We start from the raw sequence: 14,956 nt of genomic DNA, 5'->3' as shown, positions 1-14,956 counted from the left end.
GGCTTATAAGTAGTAGAAAGATTGTTCACCCTTTTTTTCTCACAGTTCCACTGTTCTCACTAAACTTTTGGAATTAAAGACCACCAAATATAGTTCCATTGTATACAGAAAGCCATTTAAACATCAATGTTACATGAGCTGTTACCCAAAGAAATCCCACATTACACACTGCTTTATAAGTCTTGTGTCTTACACGATTATTTCATTGACTGTTTCTGGTCTGGCTTTTGTCTTTTCATGATATATTATCTCTAATGCTGCAGAGGAGCTTATACACTGTTTTCACCAGAATATAGAAAACCTCAGTAATGAGTTGAACCCAGAGGATGACAGTAATGCAACTTTTAGGATGTTTAAAGGCTCAGAAAAGAAGAAGAAGAAACCACCCGGAAGTTGTCACGCTGGGCGGTGTTTCACAGCCGGAACAACAAGATGGTGGATAATGGGGAGTTTCAGGTAGACGAAAAGAAAAAAATTGATTGAGATTGATTCCAGGCTAAATTAGAGCATGTAACGACAGATTTAAACGAATAGAATAGCCGATACCAGACGGACTGTGCTGAAAGGGCAGGAATGTGCTTTACTACATCAGATCGTAGAGGGCTCAACATGTAGCTTTATGCTAACACTTATTTTTCATGCGCAAATTTGGTAAATTGTACCGTTATATAATAAACTCACTTAAAAGTCACTGTAAGCCTGATACTCTCTTAAGTATCGGTGCATATAAGCCTGCGAAGTAATCTAAAAACAATTATATTTAGAAGAAAATAGATTTAATATTATTGTTTAGACGTTTACTAACATCAACAGAATACAGCTGTTCAGAAAAAGTTAGAAGGCTGTTTTTATGATGAATCAAGATGACTGAAAGAAAATTACACAGCCCGATTGATTTGTGTTCTCTAACCCAGGAGCTTCCCGTTGTGTCTGCTTCCACTCACTCACTCTCTCTCTCTCTCTCTCTTTCTCTCTCTCTCTCTCTCTCTCTCTCTCTCTCTCTCTCTCTCACTCACACACTCTCATCAGTGATCGTGCAGCCAACATCCGTACATTCACAGCTGTACTTGTGCTGTAGCTGTACAGTGGTCTGTGGGACAGATGCATGCACCCAGAAGTTTTCTTTACAGTAAGAAGCACTGTGTGTGTGTGTGTGAAGAAGAAATGCATTGTAAAGTGCTTTGAAGAACTTAGTTAATGTTAAATGTGCGCAATATGTACTTCTGTGTGACTACGTCAACAGTCTCCATTGTTTGAACACAAGAGGGAGCAGGACGAAGCAGGTTAACTCCAGTCAGGCCCACATTCAGTCCATGCTGTTGTGAAGCTGATATTCCATACATCTTAGTGACACATGCTGCTTCGAAGTGTTTACTAAAGAGGAGGAGCACAGCACCAACAGCACATGCTGTGTGTCCTTAAAACAATGCATGCTTCCATTAGGCCCTCAGTATTTGAAATGATTAATTGGGTTCAGATTAAAGAAATATATGCTCTGCTTTGCAGACAGGTGTGCTCAGAAATAATACTTAATACGCCTCATTTGGATGAATGGGAACTGGTCGGTTGGTAACTCACATTAATCACATCAAATATAACACTTATGATATGTGTTGACATTCTCAGTTCAGAAACCAAACTTCAGTGCTTCATGTAGATGAAAGAAGGTGTTGCAGTGTGTGTAGCAACGTACAGCAGTCTTGCCAGTCCACCGGCAGTGGATATCTAGCTTGCTGATGTTTGTTGCTGCTGTTTACATTGCCTCACTACATGAGGTAACCAGCAGTCACATGATAAAGAAATTACATTGTTATTTAATGAACTAACTGCTGTAATCTAGCAACTTGTTTCTGGTGATTTGAACCAAATGCACCCACAAGTGTTTACTTGGTCTTCACCATCAGGTCATCATCCCATAGGAAGAAGCTTCAGCCCCCCACCACTGTCATGTTGTTGATCATTTTGAGGACTTTATGACTGGATGAACTATGTTTTAAATGTTCTACATCCTTGTGCAGTATACTGGTAAATGAATAGATGGTGTAATTTGTGGGATTGATGGGTTACCATAGTGGATACCTCTGTCTGCAGGAGTCAGCCCTGTAACACTGCCATCCTGACGTATGAAACAGCTGTCTGACTCCACTCAGAAACCAGCATGAACCTCCAGCAGCCAGCCCCATTCATCCCTCCCGTACACCCTGATGTACAGATGAAAGCCCTGCCTTTCTATGATGTGCTGGACGTTCTCATCAAGCCTTCAAGTCTAGGTCTGTCATGTTTTTTTTTTTTCTTTGCAAGGATGATTCAGTTTAATTCAGTTTTATTTATATAGCGCCAAATTACTGAATTAATTAATATAGTCCAAACATGATGTCTGCGATGATTGACAGGATTAACACAGATGCGTACAATCTGATTTTCTTGGCTGATTCAAATTTTATTATTTTAAGTCTGACTTCATCATACCAGCTTGCTTACTTTCTGAGAGCTATAATTGACAGCTTACACAAATGTTTGTCTAACATTTTTTGAAGGGAGAACTCTGTATAGTTATGTGATTGCTCAGCATCATATTTAGCATTAAGTTGGGTGGGGAGATTTTGAAAGGGTTGTTTTTACAGCATTCTGAGAGTGAAAAGAGAATATTCCAAAGCGGAAGTTTCACAAGAGCACTGAAGAAGCCTGAGTGAAGGAGAGTGAGTGGAGAACAGCAGTCAGCCTGAGAGCAGAAACACAGTTTCACATGAAGCAGAACAGATTTCCACACAAGCATGGACTTTTTGAGTGCAAGGGCAGAGTGTTAAGGAAGAGCACTACAATAGAGCATGAAAAGAAGGAGTCCAGCAATGCAATCAATTCAAAGAAGTTAGCTTGGGATAAAAAATGGGAATGTTTTCCCACAACATGAAACTCCAAAAATTCCCCAGGCAACAAGAGTTTCTCCTCAGGGTGTTTCACACGTACACAGTCTGTGTGAGACTGCAAATATCAGCAACATGCTGTCCAATCTGTCTTGGAGTTTAGCAGCTAATCCTCCAATCATATGTGTGCACTAATAAAGACGCCCAAGCCATGGTTCATACTCTCTTTCATTTTGTGAATGTGTGTGCGTGTAAATCTTGTTCCATCGTATGGGTCACATTATAACTACCAGCCATTTGTGTTTTTAGGAGCGAGTACTGCACAGAGGTACCACCAAGAAAAATATTTTATCTTTGCCTTGACACCACAGCAAGTTCGAGAAGTATGCATATCCCGGTAGGCCTGTTTGTTGTTAAGTGTTTTTCAGCCACTGATGGAAGCATGCCCATTAAAGTTTGTTGTGATCTGTTCGTTTACAGAGACTTTCTTCCAGGTGGCAGAAGGGACTATATGGTCCAAATTCAACTGAGGTGAGGATTTTCAAAATCTTTCAACTTGGAAAAAAAACAGGATTCTCACATCCTGCTTTCAAACAGCAGAAAATGGACGAACAAAAACGTCAAGGAAAATTAAAGAATAAATGTGGAAATACCTTTTAATAGTCATGGAGTATAATGATTTTTTCCCCACATTGCTTTCACTGTAGCTTTGCATTTGCTTTTACTCAGTTGCTTTTGTTATTACTTTAGCATCAGCTTTGTATTGCCAGTTGCAAATGCAATTGAGAAAAGGCAAAAGCAATATAGTAAAATAGTAATAGCAAAATCTTGAGAAATAACAAACGCTGTACTAAACACAATACATATATTTGAAAAGTAACAGCTATTGAAGACGAGCAAAAGAAATAAAGACCAAGAAAAATAAAAGTGGTGTGGAAATGACATGGCACCATTCCCTGTTATGACTTGTTTAACATTCAGAGTTGTGACCTTTATTTTACCCATTCCAGATCAGATAAGTGTGATCAGGTCAGTACTGTGTTCACAGGAAGTATCTGAAAAACACACTAACAACTCTGAATAATACAAACTAAAATAGCAAATATCAGTTTAAATGTAACACAAAATAGATATCCTGTGAATACATGGTATTTTCATGTGGAAAACACTTTCTTTTATGACATACACATATCTCACAAAAATGTCAATACTTACATAGAAAAGGTTTAAGAATCCTAAAAAGCAACATATGCGCAACATAGCCACCTGAGGATATGTAATAATATGTAAGACAGATGATTTTCTTAATCTTTTGTACACTGCTGCAAATTCAGGTTCTTAAATGTGTCTTTGTGTTTGAAGGTTCTGCTTGTCAGAAACGAGTTGCCCTCAAGAGGATAACTACCCCAACAGTCTTTGTATAAAAGTTAATGGGAAACTTTTCCCTTTACCTGTAAGTGCTTGTTTTCCACCAGAACAGCCAAATAAAGCAATTCAAGTATTTAGTCAGAAAAACACTAACTGAGCATTTCATTCCTGTAGGGTTATGCACCACCACCAAAAAATGGTGTGGAACAGAAGAGACCTGGTAGACCACTAAACATTACCTCCCTTGTCAGACTCTCATCTGCTGTACCAAACCAGATATCAGTCACATGGGCACCTGAAATTGGAAAGGTGAGGGAAAAAAAGCCTATGTTTTAGTTTCCTTCCTTTTGTCACACCCTTGAGGCGTACATCTTATTTTGGGGTTGGGATGAGGACTTTTCTATGGAGGGTTTGACCATGGTTGCTTTTCAGACCTATTCTATGTCTGTGTACCTGGTGAGGCAGCTGACATCACCACTGCTCCTGCAGAGGCTGAGGATGAAGGGCATCAGAAACCCAGACCACTCCAGAGCACTAAGTATATTTCTCTTGAACCTTTTGTGCTGCATGACACCACAGTAGTTTCTACTTGATGTAGTAACACTTCAGATCTTCATGTACCTTTACCATGCACTGGTTGGTTTACATGCACACAGGTGGGCAGCTTACTCTAAAAAATCAGTTTATACAGTGAGCCAAACTATATGTTTACATGTCCTGGTGTAGAATTTAAAACCAATTGAAGTGACAGTGATCCAGTAGCATGCTTCTTGATTTTCTTAAGCCAGTTAGAAACCCAGCTGCACATGTATTAAGACACAAAATCAGTTTTGTCCTGGTAAAAGTTTTGTGATTTTGAATGTATTTTTATGATTTAACTGTGTTCCAGTAAAAGAGAAGTTGACAGCAGACCCAGACAGTGAAATAGCCACAACAAGTCTTCGAGTGTCACTCATGTGCCCGGTAAATCAAGCATCTGTGCACATTTAAAATATTCTGTCCGCATCAAACCTCAAAGCTGTTGTTTGTTGATCAGGTGACATGGCGTTTCCACGTGTCTGTTAGCTTGCCATGTCGAAGTCTTACTTTCTGAATTAGTTTGAATTCAGCATTGTGCGAGGAGTTTAGACTGACTTGAGGTTTGTACTGTCTTTAAGCTGGGGAAGATGCGGCTGACGGTGCCATGCAGGGCAGTGACATGCTCACATCTGCAGTGCTTTGACGCTGCCCTCTATCTGCAGATGAATGAGAAGAAACCCTCCTGGATCTGTCCTGTGTGTGACAAGAAAGCTGCATATGAGAACCTCATCATTGATGGGTTAGTTGAATCCATTCAGCTACTCCACATGACCCAACACACAGTGCTGATGAAACACTTGCTCATTAAGATTTTAGTAGATTGCATATTATCTCCTATGGGAATACATGTAGTGAATACCTTTGTGGTGTTTCTCACAGTAGACAGAGTTTCTCTTTATGTTGTTGAGCGACTCTTAAATAGTTTTTATAATTTTATTGGAAATGTTTAAGGCTCATCCTAAGATATGGTACTGTAGTTGATTCCACTTTATTTGGGCTAGTGTCATCTGATTTCTTTGAGAATATATCTCCCACTGACCCTTGGATCACCATGGACACAGATGCTAAACACACGACCTGCTCCAGAACAGTTCCTGTTTGGAGTTTCAGGTTAAGTGGTCTGTAAAAAGCTCTATGCTTTCACAAATTCTTGTCCTCATAATTTCCCAGACAGCAACATCACACTGTGACAACATGTACATGTCATCAGGAAGACGTATTAAAAGTTGATGTCTGATATTGTAACAAACTGATGTTAAGAATTATTTTAAGTCTCCAAACCTGCTGAGCCTGATAGTGTGACACTACAGAAGTGTTTAATCTACAGTGAAACACTAATTCAGACTAAAAAGTGGCCAATGATATGCCACTGTTGTTCATTGACGTCGGAACTAGTGGGGGTGGGGTTGGGGGAAGGGGGGTGGGGGTTGTTTGGAGGGGCGGGGAAAGCATGCACACTTATCAATGATTAAGGATTTGATTTGAAGTTATTTTATAATAGCATGCAGTTACAAGAGAACTAGAATGGATGAACACGGCATCTTTATTGTTGAAACTTTGATAACTGAATCAAGCCATTTCAGGAACATAACAGCATTATTTGTATCCTTGAATGTGTCGTTTATTCAGTGCGATACTTAACACACAGCAGATAGCAGATAAAATACACCACAAATGAAAAAAAAGAAAAGTCTGTGCTTATGACTCAGGGATTTCATGCATTTCCAAAAATGGACCTTCTCTCAGTTGACCTGCTGATGAAAATTTTAAGCAGGGTCGAAACATGGCTTTTATCCATAAGGTCACTGTGAGCGTTCATAAAGGCCAAATGTGTTAGTCTCCCCAGCGTCATGGTGTTGCACAGCCAGGTTTTCAGCCTGCGCAAGGCTGAGAAAGAGCGCTCGGATGCCGCATCAGATATGGGCAGGGCCAGACAGCGCTTAATGAGCTTCTCCACCACTTACAGCATGGAGCAGGTTTGGGGCTGCAAGGTTTGCAGGATGGATACAACATCCTGGATGGCGCACCCCTAGTTCCAACGTCTATGCTGTTGTAGTGGCAGCGGTCAGTGCTGCTCTCAGCCGTCTGTATTTTCATGATAAATCCCATTTTCCAGCAGAACAGGCAGCTTTATTTTGGAAGACATTTCTGTCCTACTATCACAGTGATGAACCGCACCTCCTAATGTGCAGATTTGATTGCTTCATCATGACAGGTACTGCTGAAAAGCTTCATCTTTTTTTGTTATCTATGCTTTTATTGACAACTTTGTGCAAGATAATACATCTAGAATATGTGAACCTGAAGGTGTCCTGGTCCTGTATGTTCCTTCGTTACATACTTTTGAAGTGTTTTGACTTTTGAAAGAATTTCTCAGTTCACCTGATATCACAGTTCTTATGGATCATTGTCAGAACTAAATGCACTTCTAATCAAGTTAAAGGTTTCAGAGGGCTGGATGCAGCAGAGGAGTGCAGGCGTGTATTCGTGAGCTCTTAGTGGTGGTACCTAACATCTACCTTTATCCTGATTTAATTTCTCATAACTTTGATTTGTATGCAAGAGGCGAAGCCATTAAGAACACTTTTGTATGGCAAGTCAAATTTCACGGCACTTGCACGCTGTAATCACAAGAAACATGGACGGAGAAATGGAAACATCCTTCAGCAATTTTCTCGATGCTATTCAAGAAACTAAAGGGGACCTCACAAAACATATTGACAAGAAAACTGCTGACATACAAACAACATTAACGAAAATCGCTCTCCACGCTGTACGAACAGGTCGAGGAGATACAGACACGAGTGAGTGCAAACAAAGACGTTATCAAAGATACGCGCAACCATGTTGACAAAATGGAGAAACTGATAATGCACCGCAAAGATGAAACTGACAACCTAGAAAACCGCAGTAGGATGTCTAACATTGGGATATTAAATGTACCAGAACATGCAGAAGGTCGTGATACCGTAGGATATTTGGAAAAGTTTATAACGCAAATCCTGGGTAATGATAACTTCACCTCACCTGTTACCCTGGAAAGAGCGCACCACATCGGAAAGAAGTCAGACAGACCACGGCTCCTCATTGCCAAGTTCCTGAACTTCAGAGATAAAGAGAAAGTCCTTCGACTGGCAAGAAGTAAAGGAGATATGACATACGAGAACAAAACGATATCGCTCCATCCAGACTACAGCGTTGGAGAAACGAGTTCCGTGACATGAAGAGAAGGAGGTGGAATACCTTGATCTACCCAGCCCAGCTTCGCATCAAGCATCTGGGATCTGTCAAGTTTTCTTCCACTGCAGCCGAAGCGCAACGATTTTTGAAAGAACTCCTAAGTGGGTAACCTAAAGCTGACCAAGGTGACTGCAGTACACAGTCCACCGTTATAGACACTGATGAGAAGGGTTGTGATTCAAGCACAGTAGCCTAATCCTGTTATGTTTACGGCTGATGATAAACCAGCACCTGTCTACTGAGACATGGTCAATTGTTCACTATTCAATATGGCTGTACATTCAGATATATAACACTGTAGAACGTGTGCGCAGGTTCATGAGCGTGATGTTATGGTTTACACTCAAGTGGTAGAAGGGGGTCACACTTTACTTAACCAACTTCTCTTTCCCTTACATATCGGCCTTATTTCTAATATCGTAAAATTTAAAACTTTGCCATGTACAGACTGTTGTGAGTGGCCACTTCTAATTTTCAGCAGTTGCTGGAGGCACCACTGTTGTTTAGGAGAGTTACCTACTTAATGTGGTTTTGCTTCAGGGGTTTTGTTAGGCAGGTTTTTACTTTAATGTTTTGGGGTTATGTATGGTCTCTCACTAAAATTCTAACTCTTACTTACACATATGTCCAGAGTATTCTTATGACTGGGTTTAGTTTTAGCATTACACCCATGTTCATTATTTTAGCACCTTTAAACTCAGTGCAGGATTACAATCAGACATCCTTAGAGCTGAACACTATGATACTTATCCTTCTGAGACATTGATACAAAGAACTTATATTATGGGTAAATTAACATGTATATCTTGGAATATAAGAGGGGTCAACTTGCCAATTAAGAGGAAGAAAATGTTAACATATTTAAAGAGACAGAATGTAGATATTGCCTTTATCCAGGAGAACCACCTAACTCACACAGAACATTTAAAATTGCATAGAGACTGGGTGGGTAATGTTTTCTACTCTTCCTACTCCTCAAAAGCAAGAGGTGTCGCCCTGCTCATTGATAAACACCTGAACTTTAAATTAAATTCAGTTGAAGGATAAAAACGGAGAAATTTGGTACAAATGAACATAAACCTTCTCTGTATGCAGATGATCTCCTATCATATATAACCGAGCCACACACATCAGTCTATTGAATTGCCTCTGAGAATATAGTGCAGTTTCAGGGTATAAATTAAACTACACTAAATGTGAGATTCTACCACTAAATATACAGGACAACAGTATTAGAGTGCTCACTGACCGATTGAAATGGTACAACATTGGTTTCAAATATTTGGGTATGAAAGATATAGGCATATTTGACGTGTGGCGAAACATGAGATGAAATCCACGCTTTTAAAGGATATTCCATTCATAGGTACAAAAAAATGTTTAGTCACACTTACAAACAATTCAATAATACTGAACACATTTGCTGCTTGGCAAGAATCTCACTCACTCCTGGACACATTTTCTGAGATGGGCACCGTTGTGGGGTAATCCCAACCTCTCACACCACAAAGCTGATTCAGTGTTACGGGGATGAAGGAATAGAGAAATCCAAACAGTTGCTGATTTATACATTAATGATACATTTGCTAGCTCTTTTTTGGAAAAAAATTCAACCTTCCCAAAGATAGTTTCATCAAATTATTAAAAATTAGAGACTGGGTTAAGGAGAAATCTAAAGAAACATTCCTAGATATCCCAAAAGAAACTCCCCTTGAAACCCACCTATGTAACAAATTATGAAGATCAACAAAAGGAATAATATCTTCAATATATGGTATCATCAATGGAAAGTTACCTGTTTGTCATGAAACATCTACAAAAAAGAAATGGGAAACATACCTAGGCTGTGTTATGAGGAGGCAGATTGGCATCATCTATTGGAACAGGCACAGACTGTACTAACCTTCCCAAAACACAGGCAAATTCAATTTAATATATTCCATAGAACATACTACACCCCTTACAGGTTACATAAAATTGACAGCAACATTTCCTCCAGATGTCAGAGGGCATTGGGCATCATTGGGCAACTCCAGAGCATGTGTAGAAGATGGGGCACATGTTCTACACATGCGAGCGTTGGAAACGTACCATTGAATTAACCATTGTTAAGTCAATTTCAAATGCTGTAAGACATTTGACCTCAAGGGTAATAGGAATTCAAATTAAAGAGGACCCAAAGCTATGGATTCTGGGGGACATGCAGTCTTCGGAAAAATCTAGGGCCCCTTTATAGATATCCTGCCTTCTCTGAACTTGGCTAACTGTGGTGGTGTGAGCCTTCCTGGACCAACTTCAAATTAGCCCCCTGCAGGTTCTTCTTGTATCACTTCCTCATTGATGTTTCTGTTGTGAGGACTGTACTGATTTATATATATAATTTTGTACTGATGGGTGTATGTATGAACTGTATATAGACTGTATAGGTATATAAATGAAAGGGAATTGAGACCCATATGAGGGAGGAGGGGGATGGGAAAAGTTTGTGTAATATTTTTTTGTTTTGTCTTGTTTTGTTTTTTCTTTGTTTTACCTTCTGATGTTTAAAAAAACCATCATCCTTGTACGGTGTGTCTGTAAGGTTATACAATTGTGTATTTTCGTTTTGTAAAATATGATTTTCAATATAACAAACTGTAGATGCTTGCTATTCACCATAAACATCCTGTAAGAGCTTTTGTTAATAAAAACAAATCTTTGTAAAAAAAAAAAAAAAAAGTTAAAGGTTTTAGAGTTTTATGTTCAGCTTCGCCTGTATTAATATAAAAATTTGGACCACAATTGATTTTCAGGTTGTATTCCTCTCTTGTCTTAATTGTAGCAACTGTGCTTTTCATTGTAATGATTTTTACATTCTTGACACCTCTCTGTTCACAAGGTGTGTGTTGATGTGTATTTTGTGTGGAAGAAGCACCAAATGATGCCCATTTTATGTGTGCGCACCGAGCCCAAAGAGGAATGCCTGAGTTAACAGAGAAAGGTCAAAACCAGAATCATAGCACCAGTTGCATCTGACTGTAGGTTTAGGTTTTGTCAGGCAGGCAACACAAAGTCAACTTGGCTGTGCTATACTTGCTTTGTTGCACACCCCTTTGGCACAGACCAAGGGATTTTAATTGATTAATTTTTATTTTCTTCTGCCCTGATTTGTAGAACTTCAGAATTTGAAGATTGATTTATCACACGACTGTATATGCTGTGTGTGTATTATTTCAGAGAACTTAAATGAGGATGACATGTAGTTAAAGGTACAGCTATTGAGAAATAGCTTCTTTGTTGCCTGTATGTATGGATTTGCTCATTAGCCATGTGGTAATGAAATACTATGGCCACCACACAACCCAGACCAGTGTTTCACTCTTTGCTCAGTTTATTCTTGGAGATCCTAAATGACTGCTCAGATGTGGATGAAATAAAGTTCCAGGAGGATGGAACCTGGTGCCCAATGAGACCGAAGAAAGAGGCGGTCAAGGTGCCCTCACAGTCGATCACAAAAATTGAGCGTAAGTACATCATCATGACAATTTGGCAAATTTCAACTTAACTGAGATATATGTCTATAATTACACTCACATGTTTATAAAATGTGTGTGTGTATGTATGTGTATATAAATAACAACATCAGACATTTCTGTCCGTAAGAAAGCAGTTCTAGGAATAGCTAAGATACTGTGCAGAACCCTCAAGCTCCCAGGCCTCTGGTAGAGGACCCGAGCTTGAAAGGGCAACTGCCCACATGGGGGCATATGTGTAATTTCCTTCCTACAGGTAGTTGTCCATGTGGTTACAAATGTGAAAGGGATGTCAGAGTTTACAAATCTGACCTTCACCATTTATCTTTTTCTTTCAGCACTAGCTTCTTTGCGTCATCTGTCAGTGGTTTCCCACTCTACAGAGACCAATTTGACCAAGAAGGCAGATGTGATTGATTTGACCCTGGAAAGCTCCTCCTCTTCCTCCTCTGATGATGAGAGGGATGCAAACCCTCCACTGAAGAAACAGTGCATTTACATGTCTAAGAATGAGGAGATACATGCAAAGGGGTGAGTAGATCTGTTTTTTAACTGTTTGCAACAACATTGTTTCTAAATCAAAGCTGACGTTGAGTCTAACTTTTCTTTATTAGCCACATTTATATGCCCTTTCTAAAGTTTCTGTCAGTATTTTCTGTCGGCCCCATTTCTAGAAATATTTGCAAGTTTTCTGAAAAGATCATTTAAGTATGTAATTAGTGTGAACCTTTATTTAACAGACAGAGGTCCAAATAAATGATTTTCTGTGTATTTGCTGACCAACTTCATTGTAAGAAAGAAAATGGAAACAAATTTGATGCAGCGACACACTCAAAAATGTGAGGAGAAATTCAAAGAAAGTTTGATAGGATCTACGAGTTAGTCCGTTCTGGTTGTGTTAGCATGGTGAAGCATCATAACAGATGTTAAAAAGTAGCAGATTTACAAGTAGAAATCTATCCAGCCTTGCACCATTCAAACCAGCGAAGTACAATGTGTTTTTTCCAGAAAGAAAGGATGTCTACAAAGGGGCCCTAGATTTTTCCCGAAGACTGCATGTCCCCCAGAATCCATAGCTTTGGGTCCTCTTTAATTTGAATTCCTATTACCCTTGAGGTCAAATGTCTTACAGCATTTGAAATTGACTTAACAATGTCTTTAACTTTATAGTTCAGCTGAGGCTAGAAAATCAACAATTAATGGTCATATACTGTCATTATTTTATAGAGTTTAAACTGGAGCCATACATGGGACTCTTTCCATTGTTCTGGTCTTGCTGGATTTCTGACCATTACCACTAATACCAAGTCAAACTTCTGCAGGATCTCATTCCAGATGTGTTCCTTCAGTCTTCAGTCTAACTGACTGAATCAGCCCTCTAACTTTAGCTCTGCTCTTATTCTTTCTGACAGACAGACCTAGCTTTGTGTTTGTAGAGTAAAGCCCTGCTTTAATCTTTTTTGTCACTCAGCCAGGTACCGGACCTACTGTCACGGTTGGACCTGCAGTATCTGCTAACCCTAACCCAGCAAAACTACCAGCTCCCACAGAATTTATGTTCTGTCACAGCAATAATGCTGAATAGACAAAGTAGTTTAAGCTTGAGTTCTGATTAGCATAGCTTTGTCTGGAATGGATAAGAAGTGGAGCGCACACCTCTAATTAGAGCTTTGAAATATTTGTCTCCACCAAGTATGTGACAAGTTTGCTGTTTTCTGTCAGATTGTTAACGTACCAACCCACTTTGCACGTGCCAAACGTCCAGGCCCTGGAGCAGTCATATCTGACCTCAACACTTGCTGACTATGCAGTCCCTTTCCATCCATCAACCCTGGCAACCATCCCCACAGACATGCAGAGTGAGTTGGTTTGATGTAATCTCTGGAAGCTCGATGCACATGCTGGCACTGGTAGTCATAACTATTTCTGTCTCTTGCCTACAGGTCTGGATTTATTTTCATTAATTCAAGCAGATCCGCAGGTAAGGTCAGCTTGGTTACCCACCATTCAGGATTTGAAGTCTTCTGCTGCTACTTTGTCACTACAGCTTTATCCTGCTTGTTCAATTTACTCCCAATTGTGTATAGGCAGCAGGATGTAGAAACATTGGACTGTCTAAAGTGTTTTTAATTAGTTTAATTGTGAAATTGAATTGTATGTAATTCTTTTGAGTAGTCGGTGTCTCACCTGCAGCAGACAGCAGTCAGTGTGCTCTCAATTTGGAGAATGAGAAGCTTTCCTGACAAGAGAGCAAAAGCTAAAAGTCCCTCAGAACTGTGCCACCTCTGGCTCAAACAGTTACAGGCTGGATCACCATATCACAGTCCACATCGCCACATGGTGTGGCGGTTCGTGAACACACTGCTGAAAGTATTGCCGTTGTTCTGTGCTGGTGTAAACAACTGTTAGGATGCAGAAGTGACACTGGAAATATCACTCAAACCAAGACATTTTTCAGCTTTGTGTTGTTTCAGATGTTGAAAAATGTGCCCCATTCTGTGTCAACTGTAAAAATGTGATAAAAAAGTGTTCTAAACGAATACAAAATGTTGCAGAGAATAATAGGACAAGAGAAATTGTTTGACGATTATACTAACTATTCTCAGTATGGAAGCAGTCATACTGATGCTGCTCGATTTTGTTTTTCCTGATCAGCATTACAGGCCCCAGATGTTTTTGGACAGCCTGGCAGGCAGCATGCAAAGCAATGCTGCAGCCAGCACCAGTGCAGCTCTGGTGTCTTCTTCCTCCAGCAGCCATTATGATACCAACAGCCATGCTGCCAGCTCCATCCACGAGACCCGGGTCATAACAGGAGGGGCGAGTGCAGCAGGAGGCACGGACAGCAGCATATCTGATATCATTTCACTAGACTGAGCCACAGCTCACTGGACCTCCTCATGCCTGTTATCCAAGGCTTTGTTGTGTGCCATGTTGACTTTCCACAAGATCATCCAAAATGTTTAATGTTTTGAATGGGACATTCTCACTATGTTAAAATTGTATCCAGGCATGCTTTTTTTCCCTCTTGTACTATTAAAATGCAAAATGTTTTTTCTTTCTATACACTGTGGTACAGTGATTAATGGCCAGATGATCACAGGAGAACTCAGAGGAACAAAGTGCCTATCTGTAGTGAGGTCCAGACTTCCAGTATTCTAGAGAAAGTTTTAAAAAAATCCCTGTGAACGGTGCAATGCCGTGTTCAAAGAAACCTCCAACAGAGACAGGCTCAGATAGGCCAGCTTGTGCCTTCACTATGTCTGGAAGAGCAAAAACAGGAAACGAGTGCAATGCGAAACAAGATTTTTTAAAAGAAACACTGTGAAGGATGCAGCTTCAGGACCACAGGTACCAGCAGGTAATTAAGTGGCTTTGTGGATTTTATTTATA

At 39.9% G+C, this 14,956-nt stretch overlaps 1 protein-coding gene across 3 annotated transcripts; it reads left to right on the top strand.

Annotated features, from left to right (window-relative positions):
• Positions 1-370: 370 nt before the first annotated feature.
• pias2 (protein inhibitor of activated STAT, 2) lies at positions 371-14,629 on the top strand. Of its 3 annotated transcripts, XM_072388572.1 has the most exons (15): positions 436-456; positions 1,030-1,129; positions 2,092-2,270; positions 3,174-3,261; positions 3,345-3,395; positions 4,227-4,317; positions 4,407-4,541; positions 4,665-4,770; positions 5,122-5,195; positions 5,390-5,550; positions 11,421-11,554; positions 11,902-12,094; positions 13,286-13,422; positions 13,507-13,544; positions 14,219-14,629. In XM_072388572.1, the coding sequence occupies exons 3-15, from the start codon at positions 2,159-2,161 to the stop codon at positions 14,438-14,440; spliced, it is 1,542 nt and encodes a 513-aa protein (XP_072244673.1). In that variant the 5' UTR covers positions 436-456; positions 1,030-1,129; positions 2,092-2,158; the 3' UTR covers positions 14,441-14,629. The 3 variants fall into 3 exon arrangements, with proteins under 3 accessions (XP_072244674.1, XP_072244672.1, XP_072244673.1); XM_072388573.1 differs by lacking the exon at positions 1,030-1,129 and having other exon boundaries at positions 371-456; positions 4,698-4,770; XM_072388571.1 differs by lacking the exon at positions 1,030-1,129 and having other exon boundaries at positions 371-456.
• The last annotated feature ends 327 nt before the right edge of the window (positions 14,630-14,956 follow it).

Source organism: Leuresthes tenuis, unplaced genomic scaffold (genome assembly GCF_036924035.1).
Source record: "Leuresthes tenuis unplaced genomic scaffold, fLeuTen1.0.hap1 SCAF_6, whole genome shotgun sequence".
NCBI lineage: Eukaryota > Metazoa > Chordata > Actinopteri > Atheriniformes > Atherinopsidae > Leuresthes > Leuresthes tenuis.
Note: the sequence above shows the minus strand (reverse complement) of the source record. Positions and strands in the feature narration are given on the sequence as shown.